The following is a 19293-nucleotide window of genomic DNA, read 5'->3' as shown; positions in this document are numbered from 1 at the left end:
AGGAAGTGATTCTATGAGTGCAATTTAAGTTAGTTAAAAGGGAAATAATGCATCATGAAACCCATTTTCTTTCCCTTTTTTTCTGGCAAAAAAGATTTTTTATTATTACTTTGATTAAATTTTTTTCATTTAATTATAATTTAGTGAAATAAATTATCATATTTTTCTATATTACCTCTCCTCTTTTGAGTGTATATAAAGTCTTCTTAGAACTAAATTATTTTAAAATATTCAGAAAATAGATCTGCTTTAATATCATACAAAAAAATTATTGGAATATCAATGATTCAAATCATTTGTAAATTTTAAATCAGCAAATATTTGTATGTTTTAATAAGATTGTAAAAGAGATATGTTACATTTATTATTTACTAGTAATATTTAACACAAGCAATAAAAGCAAAGTGGCAAAAACAGGCAACAGAGTATCCTACTTTCTCTTTTTATCTTTTAAAGCAATCAAATATAAACCTAATATACATTATAGCTATAAATAATATATAAAATTATATATCATTATAATTTAATATGAAATTAAAATAAAAAATTTAAAAATATATGAAATTAGCTATCATTTGTATTAGATTATTAAATAGTAATTCTTATTACAGAAACTTGCCTCACTTTATGGTATAATTATAAGAAAATCTCATATTATTTGTCTCAATGTTTTTTAATTATTATAATGAAATACAATTAAATAAATATCAGACAATATAACATAATACAAAAGATTTTCACATAAAATATGATCATTTTAATAAAATTTTATTATGGAAAATGATTGTCACTTGAGGTCTTAGTTTAATTAATATTTTCTTCAATTCACCAAAACATAAAATAAGAAATAAAAAATACTGAGAGAGGGGTGTGGGACCCATGGTGGTGTATTGAAGAAAGGAGGAGGGAGGAGAGACTTAAACATCAAGACAATGGAGGGGTGATATGAGTGAGTGGTGGTGACACTAAAATATACAGCTAGCATTTTGATACAATTCCCTTACCAACCCATCAATCACTCTCCTCCTACTTCTCCCTTCTCCTTTTAAAAACTTTCTTCATTTCATTTCCCAATTTCTTCAAAAAAAAAAAAACCCATTCAACTCCCTTCTCATTCTTCTAGATAGCTAGCTAGTTTCTTCAAGGTACATATTATGCATTCTTTTTCTATGTTAAATCATAGTAATCACTCAAAAAAATGTGATCTTTTTTTTTTATGTGTGGGTTTTTACTTTTGTCTTATTTAAGGTATACATAATGTTAATCCTAGTTCATATGGAGGCTTTCTTGTTGTGGTTGTTGCAAAGTTTTTGTCTCTTTTTTGGGTTCATTTCTATTTGAGGCTAAAGTCTTTCTTGTTCTTCATTGAATTTCCCAATTTCTTCAAAACCACTTCATCTCCCTTTTCCTTTTTCTAGCTAGTTTCTTCAAGGTATATGTCTTTCATTCATTATAAAAATGTAATCTTTTTATGTAGGTGTTGCAAAGATTGTCTTATTTTTTGGGTTTAGTTCTATTTGAGGCTATTGTGTGTTTAGTGTTGTTTACTTGTACATTTTCCAACTTATGCAAAACCCCTTCATATCCCTTCAACTTCTTCTTTACTAGTTTCTTCAAGGTAAATGTAGTTCTATCATTTTTTTTTTCTTTTTATGACAGTAAAAATGTGATCTTTTTTAGTGGATGTTGAAAAAAATCTGTCTTTTTGGGTCCATTTCATTGTACTCATTCATAAAAATGGAGTCTTTTTTTTTGTGGGTTCTTACTGTTGTCTTCTTTAAATTGCATATATTTCATTTGTGGGGTACACTTCTTTTTTTTGGTGGTTGTTGCAAAGTTTGTCTTGTTATATGAACTGTCTAATTAGTGTTGTATTAATGTTCTTCACTCCATTTCCCATTTTTTCACCATAAACCTTCATATCTCTTTTCCTTCTACTAGTTCCTTCAAGGTACACAGTATTATTCATTTACTCATCCAAGAAATATATGGGTTTTGCTTTTGTCTTCTTTAAGATACATACTGTTAATCTATTTCATATGTAGGTACATTTTTTCTTGTGGATGCTTCAAAGTTTTTGTCTTTATTTTTGGTTACAATTTCAATCTGAGTCTACTGTCTGGTTCTTCATTCACTTTCTCAGAGACTATGAAAATTCTGCAGTTTCCTTGGGAGTTGAGCCTTTCCTGAAATTTCACTGTTTCCTAAGAAAAAATTCATATTGTATGTTTGTTTACTACTAAGAAAAGAGTGGGAAGAACAAAAAAAGGTTCCATTTTTTCTGAAATTTCAAGTATGTTTGGTTCATAAACAGAGAAGCATAGAGAAAAAAGATTTAAGTCTTTTTTGTTGTGTGTTGCTTCAAATGAGCCAACAAATTTTAGTTACTAGATATGTCTAGGCATAGAAGTTCCAATTTTTCTTCCATCTTTTTCCTTGTTTAGATTATTTTTATGCATTTTTGACAATTTTGGACACTCTGAATCTTTTTCTGTACACTGAGTCTACAAGTTCTTGCACTTTTAAGGTCTGCTTTAAATTTGCATTTATTTGCAATTTTCCAATAAATGTTTTAAAAAATCCATTTTTCTTGCAAATATCTCTCCTTGTCTGTACACTCAGTGTGAATTTTGATAATTTTCCCCAATTTTTTCTTTTTGAAATTAGTTTCTTAATATTACAAGAAATTTGATAAATGTTCATTTTGGATCAACAAAATTCCAAAAAAAATTCAACCTTTTTCTTCTAAATGTGCCACGCCCCATTTTGACACTCTGGCTCCAGCTTAAGTATATGGTGTGGTTTATGGTCCCTACCCTTCACATTAAATTTCATCTTTGTCCCTATAAAATGTGTATATAAAATGTAACTATCATTTTTTGGATAATAAGAAGTTGATGAAATTTCTTTTTGGGGTCATTGTTAATGGTTTTATGTTAAATTTTTGCAGGTAAAGGTTTTTAGAGTAGAAAAAGAATCAAGAAACTATGGGGTCAAATGTGGTAGATGAGATAGATTGTGGCAGCTTCTTTGACCACATAGATGATTTGATTGATTTCCCTCTTGAGAATGAGAATGTTGGCCTTAGTTCTACTGATTGCAAAGATTTTCCAAGCATTTGGAATGACCCCTTACCGGATTCCGACTCCCTTTTCTCTGGCAGCCACCGGAATTCTGCCTCCGACCTCTCGGCTGAGCTCTCAGTTCCGGTGAGTATTATATTTGTCTCTACTATTGTCGGTATATACAACTTAAATTTGTGTTTAATGAAAAATGGTCAAGTTTAAGTGATTCATGTGGGGTCTAGTTCTATTTTTATGTCTCAATCAGGTGATTAGATGTAAAGATTTAATATGTTTTGCTTAGTGAATGATTAAGTTATTGTATCATAATTGGAGATATTAGCTGTTTAATGGGGATTTAATGATGATTAGTTGATGGACTATCATATAATTTTGTTGGTATCTGCCAGCCAGCTGTGCAATCGGTGTTAGAGAAGTGCAAGACAATATGTTTTCTATTAATATTGATTATGTTGAGCGTTAGACTGATGCTAGCACATATGGTGAAGTCATCTTTTTTGCTATATTAAGGATGCCTAATCTGGATTTTGCACGCCGTAGGGCCCACTAAAGAGAGAAAGACCCCATACTCCATTTCCTAGGCTTGAACCCATACCTCTAGTTATTAAGGGCGAGAGAATACCTCACATATGCTGAAGTTATTTCCCCCCTTCATATTAGTAGTGACTACTCTGGATTTTGCACATCATAGGGACCACTAAATGTAGAAACGCGCTCCATATCAGGAGTTCCTCCGTTTCCAAGGCTCAAACTTGAAACTTCTAGTTAGGGGGGAGGGGATACTGATGATACAGTCATTCTTTCATATTAGTGGTGACTAGTTTGAAATTCGTACATTGTAGTGCCTAGCCTACTAAATGGAGAAATGCTTCATACTATGCGTTTCTTAGAATACCAAGACTCTAACCCGAGACCTTTGATTAAGTGTGAAGGAAAAACCATTCTTTCCACCATACTCTTTGGTGGTTAGCCATATGATACTTGCTCAGACTTCAGTGTAATTAATGATTATGGGTGTTTCCATCATGGTAGTTGGGATTGTCAAGTCCAGTCTATTTCAACTTTCATCCCTTGCCATCATCATGAATGACAGATATATCATTCAATTTGCACCAGCAAGATTGTGCAACTAAGTGCAAAATTGAACCAACATTCTCTTAAAAGTTTAGTCATCATAGAAAGGGACATTACATCTACCAAGTTATGTTTGGCTACCTATTCTTTTGCTTTGGTGTTAATTTTGCACATAAAGAGAGTCATAAATCAACATATAGTCTGTGAATAGAAACTTGTATTTCAAACTACAAGTCTGAACTGTTTGTCTGATATGTTTATTATCTTGTGTTACAGTATGAGGATATTGTCCAGCTTGAATGGCTTTCAACATTTGTGGAGGATTCTTTCTCCGGCGGGGGATTGACTCTCGGGAAAGAAAACATTCCTGTTGAGAAAGAGCCGTCATCCCAAGGCAAGTTCCAGACTTCAAGTCCTGTGTCTGTGCTTGAAAGCAGCAGCAGTAGCAGCTCGTCATTTTCCAGCTCGGGGGAAAAAACTTTACCCCTTAGTCCATGCCACCGTGGTCCACAACGTGCTCGGACCAAGCGTCCTCGCCCAACAACTTTTAATCCCTTTCCAGTATTTGTTGCTCCAGTTGTTCCAACAGAATCAGAGAATTTCGCGGAGTCTCCCATGAAGAAGATTCTGAAACCGGCTGAACCAGAACAGAAAAAGAAAAAGAAGATCAAATTCTCTATTCCTCTAGCTCCGGTCGAGACAAATCAGAATCCAGTGGCACAACAAGCAGTTAGGAAATGCCAGCATTGCGAGATAACAAAGACTCCTCAATGGAGGGCTGGTCCAATGGGACCAAAAACTCTCTGCAACGCCTGTGGTGTTCGTTACAAGTCAGGACGACTCTTCCCTGAATACAGGCCAGCTGCAAGTCCTACATTTGTTCCAGCATTGCACTCAAACTCTCACAAGAAGGTTCTTGAAATGAGAACCACCATCGTCCCAGACAACGACATCATAGCCAGGACCTCATCACCAGCAATAGCCAACCAACCGGAGTTCAATCCGAGCAACGTGTCGGTTGAGGAGGAGCACAAGTGAATGAAAAGAAGCAGAGAAACAGTTTTTCCTAGTCATAGAGTCTGTCATTTCAGTTCTTAGTGTTATTTGGCTAGTGTTTTTTTTTCTTTTCAATTTCTTTGTTCAATGTTCTTTCTGTATAGGGATGTAATGTAATATGGAAATAGAAAAAAAAAAAGTTAGATGATTATATTTTAGGAGATTAGATTAAGGGCTAAGGTTAGTGTTAATTAAGTTTCTTAGTTTAAGAAAAGTTAGTTTGGGTCAGTGTTGGTCTTGTTAGAGGTTTAAGGCTTTTATTCTTGTCCTTAGGATGAGAATTCTTTTTGCAGTTTATTTGTTATCAGGCAATTCTCAAATAGTAATGGTTTATTTTTAAGTTTTTCCTACTAAGTCTTATCATAGAATATATGTAACACATTATTTTTAAAGTAATAACATCAAACAATCAATAAGTATTTGTGTGGCTAAAAGTCACTTCCAAAAGGATAAAGAGACATTTTAAAGTTAAATTGTTAGTAAATGTAGAAATATATTGTTTTTTTTGGAGAAATTTAAATCATATAAAGTGGGACAAATGAAATATTGATGTATAACTAGTTTAATTTTAACACGATAATTCAAACTTAACTTAGTTTAAACCAAATGATCCCTATACAATAGAATTTTAATGCCCAACGTTAGTTATGATAATAAATAAAAACGAATGCAAGTTGCAACGCAAATCATAAGATCACAAGTTTAAACATTGAATGCTTGATCAAATTCTAATACTGAGCGCTAATCATAATTCTAAGTAGGGATGAACATAAATATAGTAGAATCATTAATCATAATCGTAATGTAAAATCTGAGTTTCTCAGTTTTTTCAATTTGATATCGGTATTATTTTTTCAAAAGTTTGATTCTTCAATTGGTGTCCTATGTAACCGTTTTAGAACTTTAGTGCAACGAAGAATCGGATTTTTACTTAAAAAAAGAATCTGTTTGATTTGTGGAGGGTAGACTAATTACAATCCTTGAATTAATTTATCCTAAAAATAATCTCAAATTTGGTGCAATATTCAAAATTAAATTTGAACTACATTTACATAACCATATAATAGTAATTTTTTAGAATAAATCATATAATTAACCAAATATAATATAAATTTAATACCGAAATATTTCACCTTTATTCCGTATTAGTGTTATGATAAAGTGAAAAAAGTGAAGTAAATGGCAAATAATATGAAAGTTCCGAAAATACCCTCACCATCATCACTCAGTGAATTTCAACAAGCTGAGAACCAGAAAGAGGGAAAAATCAAGAGGAAGAGCTTTTTTGTTTTCAGTTTCAATTTTAAGAAGAAAGCTCTTTCCTCTTGACTTGTCAATTTTATACGTACAAAAATACGTAGTAGTATATGTATATACGTACGTCAAAATCTCCAGATCGAAATTAGGGTTTTAGTTTTTTTTTTTTAGGTATCGGAAATGTCAGGGCTGAATCGATCTTCTAGCGCTCCATCGAAAAATGGGCTTCCTCCGAAGGAACTAATTGACGATCTTTGCAGGTGCGCTATGCTGTTTATGTGATTCTGCTAAACTTCATTTTTGCTTTTTCTTGATGTAATGTAATTTTTAGTGATTTAAGCTATTTTCTTGGATTGGAATTTGGATGTGAAGGAGTGTACTTTTAATGTTCTTAAGTTCAAAGTTTAGCTGTTTCCTGTTGTATTTCTCAGTGATTCAAGCTAATCTTTTTTTTTGTTTTCTGATTTGGCTGTGCAATAGTGTACTTGTAGTGCTCATAAGTTGAGAATTTGTGTTCTTCTTTTGTGTTTTTCAGCGATTCAAATTATTTTTTTTGGATTTGGATGTGAAATGGTGCACTTAAAGGTTCATAAGTTCAAAATCTTAACATTTTAATTTTGTTTTTTTTTCTGTGATTTAAATTATTTTTTGGATTCGGATGTGAAATGGTGTACTTGTATAGTTCACAATTTCAGAATTTAGAATTTTCCTGTTGTATCTTTTAATGATTCAAGCTAATTTTCTTGATAAGTAGTGATTCAATCTATACATTGGTCTTGACTGTGAGATAGTGTACTCGGAGATTGCATGTTGGCCTAAGTTCAAAATTGAGATTTTTAATCAGTTTTAACTGTCTATGAGAGTTTCCCAAAGTATAGTGTTGCAAGATTGGATAAAGGATTTACTTAGTGGTGGATCTAGGATTTCAACTCTATAGGTTCAATCTATAAGGTTATTACCATTAAGCCCATTGTATTTTTAAAATTATGGGTTCAGACCTACCATTTGTTAAATTTTAGCTTAAAACTTTATGATCCGCATTGAAAAGGAGTCGGTTAATTCTGCTCAGCAAGGCTAGAGGATATGTGCTCACTCTAAGTGTCAAAATTGGAATTCGAAACAGGAACTTTCAACTTGTTATCTCAATGCTAGTCATCCCTCACCTTTATGTGTGGTAAATAGGTTGGGAGTTCCAGTACCAGTATGAAATGGTGTTGAAAGAGCAAAAGGATTAAAGTATACATAGATGGCAAAATAGTTTGAAACTGACATAGTCATTGAAATTTCATTTTAGTATTTTATTTGAGGAATACAGATGGCTTCCCTTTGTCAATATTATTAACACCGTAAGTCTTAATCAAGCTTAATCTCTGAGTCATGGACAAGAAATCTTATGACTTCGATAGTAGATGCATTCTGTCCTTTATTTCTGTTTTTTTCAGTTTCAAAAAAAAATATAGATGCATTCTGTCCTTGCATATAGCGTTTCCTATTTTCTTTTTCAATTTCTTGAAGTTGGGTGTAGAAACTTGTGATATCAGTTGACTTTACTTGGTAAATGGTAGATATTGCAAGGTTATGCATTTGGTATGTCTTCCCTTGATGGATGTGTTCTATTTCTTTGACACAGTCGGTTTATTTTGAACGTGCCAAAAGAAGATCAGCAATCATTTGAGAGGATTTTGTTTCTTGTGGAGTGCGCACATTGGTTTTATGAAGACAATACTGTGGACAACAATCCGTCATTGAAGTCTATAACCCTCAAGGAATTTACATCCTTAAGTATCCTTTGATGATAGAACCTAAACCCAGATCTATAATTATTTATATGCAGGGAATCCTATATCGATCTTGCACACAACTTACTGTTTCATTTAATTTGCATGATTTGCTCTTTTGAACTTGAATGCCCTCTCCCTTTTCTCTTTGCATTTAAACTAGCCACTTGGACTTGCTTTCCACACGGTTGATCATAAAGCATGACTTCAATCATATTGCTATGTTTTCCATAGTCATAGTCTCTCGTCATTGTATATACTTCTTTTGGCCCAAGGGTTTAGATGTTTCTCTTAATTAGGGCTGATTGTTGTCTTTGTATTCTTTCTTTTTTCAACTTTGCTTTGATAGCTCCTTGAACCTGCAACATGTTTATACAGACTGGAAATATAAAATTTAAAGAAAGAATTATTGTGAAATTGTAAGGTGGACATATAATATAGGGCCACTGTTTCTGACTTTCATTCGTAAGTTGCTATGCTTACTTCTACTTGGCTGGTGTATCTGAGGTTGAGTATATGAACATTCGGGATTTCCTTAATCCATTACAGTGTTTAACAATTGTGATGTTTTAAAACCATATGTTCCTCACATAGATGACATATTCAAGGACTTCACCTCTTACAAGGTTCGAGTTCCTGTAACTGGGGCCATCATCCTTGATGAGACTTTTGAGCGGGTAAGTACCGTTTGCATCGAAGCAGCATAGTTCCTTGTAAATAGTATCTTTATAAGATTACTGTTACCATTTAAAAAGAAAGGTATCTTTACTTTATTCTGTTAGGTGATTGGTGCTTTATTGAGCGTGCGACTTTTAGGACCTATAATCATGAATGACCAAGTAACTAATATGTTACCGGAACTCAAATTGTTGCTGCTTTGACTTTTTGAGGACTGTTCATTTAACTACAGTCTTTACTCTCTCTCTTTCTATTTATTCTTATGATTTTCCTCAATTTAAGCATATATATAGTGCTGCTATCTACGAAATTAAATAGGTGCATATCCTTGTAATCCTTTATGACACTTTCTTAAAGGCATTAGATGTCATTGATTATTTATGTCAACTGCAGTGCTTGCTAGTAAAGGGATGGAAGGGTTCAAGTTGGAGTTTTCCACGTGGGAAAAAGAACAAGGATGAAGAGGACCACTCATGTGCAGTTAGAGAAGTATGCAGTTCTCTTTTCTATGTAGTTCTCCAATTGACATTAAAGATCTCATGAATGCTTGTGGAAGTGTATATGTTTTCCAGTTCTTCAATTGCAGGAGATGTGTTTATATGGATAAATTACTCTTTTTGGATAGAGTAATGATGTCCATTAAAGAAGAATGTGTCTGTGCGTGTGTGTGTGTGTGTGTGTGTGTGTGTGTGTGTATATATATATATATACAAATAAATAAATAATACCTTAATGAACCGAAGCTGCTAAAGCTCATGATTTCTGTAATTGAATCGGAAGTTGGTTTTTACTCCTCCACCTTTGAAGGCTGGTTACATCCAATGTCTCTTATGAGGGTGCCTTAGAGTCCAATTCCAACCAATTTCTAGTTAATGCATCCATAAGAACCTGACAATTTCCCGTATGGGAGCCACCATCATTTCGTCTAGCATGTACTCTCGGGACCTCCGAGTATGACAAAGTGAAACGAGACAAGACTCACCTCCTCCTACTTTGTCAAGAAGCACTTCTGCAACTTCCTCTCTTTCCCAACGCCTTTTTTTTTTCCAAAGGGAAATGAAGGCCTTCCTTAAAAATGCTCACCCAATCGAAAGGATACCTCAGCTGGTATTTTGGTTTTCCAAGTATGTTTCCAAGGACAATTTCCTTTCCAAGAGCCACCTTGGTTATAACTCCTGTATGTGGATTGGAGGCTGCCATGACCCACCGATGATCTAATCAAAAGGATGTCTTTCTAGCATTTCCACCATGGTCTCCACATTTTCGTGAAAATCCTGTCAGCGATTCCGTATTCCATACACAACAACCAAATGGACTACTGACTTCTTTAGTGGTCACCGACTCTCTAACCCATATTTCTGAAGAATAAATTTTCTCCATATTGCCATTTCTTCTGAGTTGAATCTCCTTAGTCCTAGCCATCTTTGTATCAAGTTCCTTTTCTGCAAACTTAGCTTTTTATTCCCAGGCCTCCCTATTTTATAATTTAAAGTGACAACTTCCCACTTTACCATATTAAAGCCCTTATGCACTTTATTACCATAGGATTACAAAAAATCATTTCTTTTTAATTTATCGATCTTTTTCTCCACTCCTTTGGGGATAGGAAGAATAGCCATCATATTAGTAAGGAAGACATATAACACAAAATTGATAAGAGTCAGCGTCTCACTCAGAGATAAATATTGGGTTTTCCATCCAGCCCAATTTTTTTAAATCACATCTCTAGGACATCATCCCATATTTCTATTGACTTATTCTTTGGCCCCAGAGGTAATCCCAGATACTTAGTGGGTAGTGACTCCACTTGGCATCCAAGTTTACCTGCCAAATATTGTATATTAGTCACCTATGTATCTAGAAAAATGGAACACTTGTTCCAGTTAACGTAAAGACCAGAAATAGAACCTCAAAGATCTTCACCAAAAAGTATCTTCACCAAGAAGATAGAGCCTCAAAGATGGTCAGAATTGCCCTAAGCCCTAAGGTGTCTGGTCTATCCCATTTCAGCATCACAAAGGACTAGAGAATCATCGGCATAAAATAAGTGATAGATTTCTAGACCATCACCATATGACTTGATTATCAAAGCCCTTGATCCAATAATTTGATTTGGCTATCCTAAACATGTGGTTAAGACGAAAGGACTAGCAAAACTAGGAACGGTGATAGTGGATCGCCCTGCCTAAGACCCCTTTGCATGAAAAAAGCCTTCAAGACTTCCCTTAACTCAGGATTTTACATTAGGGTAGAAAAAGGGCAATCCCATTCACAAAGCATTCCGTGTTAATAGGGTCTAGGGGAGGCCACACCCAAAGAATTGTGCTGTACACAACCTACCCTAATGCATGCATTATATTATCTTCTTCCACGGCCCAAATCCATGACCTAGTGGTCACAGGAACACAATTAAGTTGCTCCAAGGCTCCCTTTCGAGAATTTTACACTAGAAATGCAAAATTCAATCCAATTTAGCCATTTTCCTTCAAAACCTATGTCTTTGAGAATTTTCAAGAGAAAGTTCCAATTGACATGATATCTTTGCAGGGAGAATTTTGGAGTCGGTCACTCATCTTTTTGTTCATTGTAAATTTGCTAAGCAACACTGAGCTATGTTGCTCAGACTCTCCAAAACTGTCGCCGCACCTGTGTCGAATTCGTAAAAATGCACTATTTTTGGAGAATCCAACATGCATCTGTCACCATTTTTAAAGAGTCCGAGCAACAGAGATGTTGGGAGACTATCCTTAATTTGTGTGGTGGTGTTTTGGTAATGCCTTTAGATGTTAAGAGTTTACTGGAGAGCTGGAATGAGCAGAAGTTAACAATACCTCAGAAGCAGATCTGGAGGACCATCTCTTAGTACATCTTCTAGACTATTTGGAAAGAAAAGAGAAGTGTGTTATGATTATAGAAAGAATCATATCCTTTAATTCATGAATATATTTATTTGTGATTCAAAAGGGAAAAGAGAAATAATAGCTGAGTAGCTTAACAAATATATTTATTTATTATTGATCAGTTTGTCAGAAATCAGTTTAAAGCTATGTAGGAGTCGAAACAAAGTCGACAGTAGTTCATTTTTTCAGTAATCAAGGAGTAGTAGGGATACAATGAGCAAGAGCGCTAACCTTTTAAAGCATATGAATGGACTAATCTAGGATTAGTGTAGGGAAAATCTTATAGTTGAGTTTAGTTTCTTAATCTTTTCTGATAAATATGTTAGTACTGGATCTGACTGCTCTAAGTTGAAGACTTTGACTATGGTAAAATCTTGGTGGGTTTATATGTAGTTGATAAGATTATTCTCCGAGGAGCTTGGCCCCAACATTTTTGTTCCTTTCTTTTTTTTGGGGTTCCCTCGCCATTTCTCATCTTACATAAATTACTATCCATGGTTTATCTTTGTGCAATGCTCAATTTGATTCAACTTTCTAAATTATGCTTTGTATTTGATGCAGGTCTTGGAGGAAACAGGATTTGATGTCTCAAAACTTCTTCAGAAAGAGCAATACCTTGAAATGACTTTTGGACAGCAAAGAGTGCGGCTTTACATAATAGCGGGAGTGAAAGAGGATGCATCATTTGCCCCACAAACCAAAAAAGAAATTAGTGTAAGTCAAAATATTCTGTCAAAGTTAAAAGCTTCAAAGAATGTAACCAGATTCAAAAAAAAGAAGTTAAAGCTTCAAAGGAGATTAATATCGCAAAAACACTTCCATGAAATTCAAAGCCATCAATCAAAATCCTTTTCTTGTGTGAAAGTTAAAGTTCCTTTCCTTACTATTTTTAATAGATGGTATGCTGTCCCCGCTACTAAATTTGAATTACTGGGTGGTCTATTCACTACCTTTGTCTTTAAGAATAATGACAGTATCATTTGCTTTGGTTGCCTTTGTTGACTTTAAGAGTATGTATTTATGTATATTGCTATTTGACTGTCTTCCCTGCAAGCCTGCTTTGAGGCTTCAAGAATTTTTCCTTTGTGTCAAAGGTCTATTGGAATTAGAAATTAGGATATCTGGTACAAGGTGGGAGTTGCTTCGTGGTGGACAAGATGTGTGAAGGGAGGCTGAGATGGTTTGGGCATGTGAAGACGAGATGTGCAAATGCCCTAGGAGGTGTGAGAGGTTGGATATAGTGGGTAGGATGAGAGGTTGGATATAGTGTGTGAGATGAGAGGTTGAGGTAGTTCAAAGAAGTATTTGGGAGAGGTGTTCGATAGGACACGACACAATTTCATCTTACCGAGGATGTGATCTTAGATGGGAGGGTATGGAGGTCGCGGATCAGTGTAGAAGGTTAGTAGGTAGTTGAGCGTTGTCTTGCTTTTCAACGGAATTTGGCTTGATGGTAGCCTTGACACTTAAGCACCGTTTCTGTCGTAGTATAAGTGTTATTCATGTAGTTCCTTTCTTTGTGTGTTACCATCTGTTGTTTATTATGTTTAGGTAATCAGATTTTTCTGATGTTACTGTTCCTTGTGTGTATGTTCTGCACTGTTTTCCTATTAGTTGCCACGTTTTCTTTAATTCCGGTTTTCCTTTTATTACTACCCTTCCTAGACTCCACTCTGTGGGATTTTACTGGCTATGTTGTTATTGAGTCAAGGGTCTATTGGGAACAACTTTTCTCCCCCATAAAGGTAGGGGTAAGGTTTGCTTACGTTCTACCCTCCCTATACCCCACTTGTGGACTACACTGGTTTGTTGTAGTTTTGATTTTAAAAGCCCATGTTTTAATAGATAATTCTGAGCTTACTATCTTACTTTGTATGACTATTTAGAGCAGGAGATCTCTATGGAATTTTACCTCCATTGGACTTCATGTTTCTCAGTATCATGTCATGTAGAAAGGTTTTGTGAATGAGATTTATATTCTGTATGGTGTGTTCTGCTGTTACATTTGAGCTGGATGTTCTTAAGCCATTATTTGCTTGGACATTAAGTGTTCAGACCTTTTCATTGTTGTGTGTGGGTGTGGGTGTGGGTAGGGGTGTATTGAGTTACCATTGATTTCATTTACTTAAAGATTTCCCAAGGATTGTCTTTGCTGTCATGGATTGTGCATGATCTCAACACTTTAGATGCTATCTAGAATGACCGCTTCTTCATCTAGATGCAGAGAATCTTTTGAAAGTTTAATTATAGTAACATGGACATACTTTCTTGCTCTCCCAGTTGTTACTTTAGCATAGATGATTATTCTCTAAACACAAGTGCACCAGTGCATGCAAACATGTGACTGCTTCTTTTGTGAGTTCTAACATTTGTAGATTTGCTCTTTGAATTCAGGAAATTGCATGGCAAAGACTGGATGAACTTCAACCAGCAACTAACGAAATCATATCTCGTGGGATGACTGGACTCAAGCTCTACATGGTTTCTCCATTTTTATCGTGAGTGAAATGCTTATCTTGTTAACTTAGCGGATCCCCTTGTTTCTTTTCTAATGATTCTTAACTTCTCACAGATCTTTGAGATCTTGGATTTCAGCACATCAGCCTCCTGTAGCTCCTAGATTTGATAGACCTTCAAGAGGTGCAGTCTCTCTTTCTTCATTGCCTCAAATCCTCTCTTCTGTACTATCTATCACTTCTATCTAGCACATTTATTTCATTCTTGACTAGCCTATTTAATCTTTTCCCTATTTGAGTTTAGTAGTCATATTTTATTGCAGATTACTTGTATATCTAACATCTAGCTAACTTTACCCTTGTTCTCCTATTTCAAAAAAAAATAAAAAAATCTAACATCTAGCTAATGTGGAAATTTTACTCTTTGCATCAAACTACGAAAATATGAAGGTAAGGGAGATGATTGTCATAGTAAACATTTCAACTAACATACCCAATGTAATCCTAAAAGTGGGGTATGTAGAGGCTAGGCTGTATGCAGACCTTACCTCTACCTTTGTGGGGTAGAAAGATTGTTTCCGAAAAAGTGGAAACTTTACTCTTTGCATCAATCTATGGGACAGTAATGTAATTAAGATGACGGTATAAGTAAACATTTCAAGCATTATAAATTATTAGGCCCATATAAAGGTTAAGGTGGATCTCCCGTCTTTCAGTCCCTTGACCATTCTCGTTGGTTACATGCATCTATTTGAATCTCTTCCACCTTCCATGCCCACCCTCAAAGAAAACAGGTGGTTAGGATGGGATTCTAATTTCTTCTTTTGGTTGTTTGGTCTCAACAATCACGAAACTGATAACGCATAACTGATCCAATTTTCTTCTCGACAAAACCAGCCACAAGCTGGTTTGACCTTCGATTTATTGGTAAAGGAGATTTGGGGTAGAACTAGTTTATATGATACATGCCGCTCCCCCCTTTGTTTTTTCATGTGAAGCGTCTTGTAAGATACAAGGTTTATTTTCCTTATCAAAAAAAGTCTTGAAGATGATTTCATTAGGGATCCCTGAGATGTAATAAATATACGAAAGATGCGCCAGTTGTGCTTCAATGACACTTCTCAGCTCTTTTGCACCGTTCGCCAAGTCAAATCAGATTGAAACAATGGTGTATATTCTCCTTTTAACTTTTCCCTTAAGAAAAAGTTGGGAAGACTGGTGTAGTTATTTTTAGGATATGAACGATGGTAGTTACCTACCTTCAATACCGTACTAGCTTAAAAAAGTGTTTAATGAAGCCTACTATGGAGAGGTTGCATTGCGTTGTCCAGCGGAAGTCTTAACACTAACTTTCATTAACATCTTGATGTTAGGACACAACATTTCATTCAAATGGCTAATAAGGTTTAGTTCTTTTATGTAGGATTAAGTGTGTGGAATGCAAAAAATAGTTCCACCGGAAGCAGCTCAGTTTTAGCTGAGATTCAATTGAACAAACCTGCAGTTGATGCACGTCCCCAGGACACAGGTCCTGGCAAAAGCTTCAGAAACTTCCGGTTTGACACTGCTTCAATATATCGTGCAATGGAAGCTGGCTTCTCTTCTTGAAGTGTAGAGTGTAGTCGTGGTTAATTGTTGTGTTTCATGTGCACATATTTTGTTTAGCTCCCCGTCTTCACTACAAGGAAATCTAGGACTCTTCTTCATGTTAATCCTGCTTAGACAAGTTCATAGTTTTGTGGCTGTTCTTTTTTGCTTTCAGGTTTGGGTTGTATGTATAGTATGTATATACAAGAACCTTGTATTGAATAGTCACCATGTCGTTTGAAGTTAATACAAAAAACACTCCTTTTTATTTGGACACCACCTTTGCAGTGTTGACCAACCTCTCAAATATCTTGGAAGAGTTTGCTTTGTATTTTGTAGGAAATGCTAAATCAAACAAGTTTGTCAGTTCAACCCAAAAGCTGGAGGGGAATCTGGTTGCTGCTTATGACATAATACAAGGTGCCACTTTCTATCTACAATTATTACATGAAATTCAAATATGTCTAAAGATGGCAAGATATCTTAGTAAGTACTCTCTTAATAAGGTAAAAATATCATATTGCTGCACATGTTATAATCCACAACAATCCTTCAAAAGAGGAAAAGGAATAGTTTAGAGCTTTAGATCAATAACCTTAAGTGAACGATACTCAATAGTCTTTGAAGATCAGTGCCACTTTTTCTTTAACAAGAATTCATGTGATTTTTCCTACTTTTCTGGTTTGTATTAGCCACTTATTTTCAAGAATATGATTGGCCACCGACTTTGTTTGACATCAGAATTTGTTGGTTCATTCATAATGACCTAGTGAACGATATTTCATAGCCTTCGCATGATTCACACCATATTTTAGAGCTGTAAAGTCATCAGGCATGAATTCTGAGTTTTTTCAATTTATCATGTGTATTAGTCCATTAAATTGAGAATACGACTGATCGATTTTGTTTGACTCAAAGATCGCTGGCTATCCACACAATTTTTAGAGTTTAGGGGTCTCGAAATATAAAATCAACTTTTTTCGTTGTTAGTCCATAAATATTTGGAGAATATGAGTGATTGGCTTGTGGCGAAAAAAATTGGGAAGTAAAAGCTAATCAGTCGAATCTCTAAAGATCCATAGACTACACATGAAAAACTAAAAATGTCTAATTCATGTTAAATGAACCCTAAATGCGAAAAATATGTCGTGGATCATAGTGAGACTCTACATACTTTTTCCCTTACTCTTTACAAAGTGGGAAATAAAAGCTAATAAGTCGAATCTCTAAAAATTCTTATACTAACACATGAAAAACTAAAAATGTCTAATTCATGTTAAATGAAACCTAAATGCGAAAAATATGTTGTGGATCATAGTGATACTCTACATACTTTTCCCCTTACTCTTTGCAAAGGGTCCTATAAAGGTTTTTGTTAAAAAAATTCTAAAGTTATATCACTAAAATATTTATTGCCAAACAAAATCGAAAATTGAAAAAATCGCCTAATTCCTCTCCCAATTTCCTATAGAGGAATTAGCTGATTTTTTTCGATGGCCCATAAATGCGAAAATTATGATGTGGATCATGGTGAAGAAGTTATATGTACAACTCTCTGAACTTCCTACAGAGGGTTTTGTAAAGGTTTCACAAATAAATTGTTCGCAACTCATATATTTATGAGCTAACACACAAAGAAGTGAGAAGATCACCTAATTCTTGTAAATTGCCAAAATGAACTTTATAAATTGCGAGACTATATATACTACTCCTCCAACTCGCAACAAGTTTTGTAAAGGTTCCCCAAATTAATCATGGTGAAGTCATATCACCAAATAATTAATGGGCTAGTACACAAAAAACTGAAAAAATCACCTAATTTCTTTAAATTGCCCTCCTAATGGCCAAAATGGACTCTATAAATTGGGAGGCATGTATTGCTCCCCCAATTCCTTACGGAGGATTCCGTCAAGGTTTCATAAAGAAATCAATAGATGCAGAAATTGGGGTGGAAAAATTGTGTGAGTATACGTAATGATTTCCTAACTCAATACGGAGGTCCTCGTAAAGTTTTTCGAGAATTTTTTTGGGTGCTCTAGGCGCTAAATCAATGGGCTAATACACATGAAAAAGTTAGAACCTTGCGTGATTCCTATAAAGTTAGAACATGATGATTCTCTAAGTCAATTCAGAGGTTTTCGTAAAAAAATTTTTGAGAAAAAAATAATTTGGATGCTCCAGACGCCTGATACATGGGCTGATACACACGAAAAATTGAGGAGTTTGCACGTTTCCTAAAAAGAGCCTATAGATGCAGAATACAGGTGAAAAAAATGATGTGAGTATACGTGATGATTCCCAAATCAATACAAAGGTCCTCATAAAGTTTTTTGAAATTCTTTTAGGTGCTCCAGGCGCTTGATCCATTAGTTTTAACACACAAAAAATTTGATCGAATTCTAAAAAAGGTTCCGTAGATGCGAAAATGGAGGTGAACAAAAAGATGCGAGTAAGTGATCGTTCAGCAAATCATTACAGAGGTCCTCACGATCTTTATTGAGAAATTTCTTTTGGATGCTTCAGGCACCAAATTAGTTGGCTAATGTACACGAAAATTGAGGAATTTGCATGAGTCCAAAAAAAAAACCTATAGATGCGGAAATAAGAGGTGAAAGAATGCTGTAAAAATATACGTAATGGTTTTCCAACTCGATATACATGTGCTCATAAAGTTTTTTGAGGAAAATATTTTGGGTGATCCAGACGCCAGATCCATTTGCTAATACACATGAAATATTGAGAATTTGAGCAATTTTAAAAAAAGGGATGTATGCGGAAATGTGAGTGGAAAAAATGGTGTGAGTATTTGTGATGGTTACCAAACTCAATATGGAGGTCATCATAAAGTCTTTTAGAAACTTTTAGGTGTTCCCGACGCTGATCCATGGCTTATCCGAAAAAAATTAAGTAGTTTGCGTGATTCCTAAAAAAAGACATGTAGATGCGGGAATGTGAGTTATAAAATGGTGTGAATATACATGATGGTTTCCTCAATCAATACAGAGGTCATCATAGAGTTTTTTGAGAATTTTTTTTTGTGCTTTGGACACCAGATCTATGGGCTTAGACATAAGAAAAATTGAGAAATTTACGAGATTTCTAAAAAAGGCATGTAGATACGGAAACTGGGTGAACAAATGGTGTGAGTATATGTGATGGTTGCCCAACTCAATATGGAGGTTCTCATAAAGTTATTTTTAGAAAAAATATTTTGGTGATCTGGGCGCTAGATTCATGAGCTAATACACACGAAAAATTGAGAATTTGCGCGATTCCTCAAAGAGATCATGTACATGCGGAAATGGGGGTGAAAAAATGGTGTGAGTATATGAATGGTTTCACAACTCAATACAGGGTTCTCATAAAGTTTATTGAGAATTTTTTCAAGGTGCTGCTGGCGCCAGATCCATAGGCAATACGCACA

General features: G+C 34.8%; 2 protein-coding genes across 4 annotated transcripts; both read left to right on the top strand.

Moving 5' to 3' along the window:
* The first annotated feature begins 967 nt into the window (after window positions 1-967).
* Window positions 968-5567, top strand: LOC107020784 (GATA transcription factor 8-like). Of its 2 annotated transcripts, none has more exons than XM_015221282.2 (3): window positions 968-1145; window positions 2951-3209; window positions 4434-5567. In XM_015221282.2, the coding sequence occupies exons 2-3, from the start codon at window positions 2988-2990 to the stop codon at window positions 5193-5195; spliced, it is 984 nt and encodes a 327-aa protein (XP_015076768.1). In that variant the 5' UTR covers window positions 968-1145; window positions 2951-2987; the 3' UTR covers window positions 5196-5567. The 2 variants fall into 2 exon arrangements, with proteins under 2 accessions (XP_015076768.1, XP_015076769.1); XM_015221283.2 differs by lacking the exon at window positions 968-1145 and adding an exon at window positions 1761-1951.
* Window positions 5568-6416: 849 nt separating this feature from the next.
* Window positions 6417-16542, top strand: LOC107018547 (mRNA-decapping enzyme subunit 2). 2 transcript variants are annotated; one of them, XM_027917302.1, is made up of 8 exons: window positions 6417-6730; window positions 8101-8252; window positions 8798-8925; window positions 9320-9415; window positions 12388-12540; window positions 14221-14324; window positions 14399-14466; window positions 16209-16542. In XM_027917302.1, exons 1-8 carry the CDS (start codon window positions 6651-6653, stop codon window positions 16445-16447), a joined length of 1020 nt encoding a protein of 339 aa, XP_027773103.1. In that variant the 5' UTR covers window positions 6417-6650; the 3' UTR covers window positions 16448-16542. The 2 variants fall into 2 exon arrangements, with proteins under 2 accessions (XP_027773103.1, XP_015074541.1); XM_015219055.2 differs by lacking the exon at window positions 16209-16542 and adding an exon at window positions 15706-16148.
* Window positions 16543-19293: the final 2751 nt, after the last annotated feature.

The sequence above is a fragment of the Solanum pennellii genome, chromosome 5 (genome assembly GCF_001406875.1).
Source record: "Solanum pennellii chromosome 5, SPENNV200".
NCBI classification, from domain to species: Eukaryota; Viridiplantae; Streptophyta; class Magnoliopsida; order Solanales; family Solanaceae; genus Solanum; species Solanum pennellii.
The sequence above is the reverse complement of the archived record's forward strand: the minus strand, read 5'-3'. Positions and strand labels throughout refer to the sequence as shown.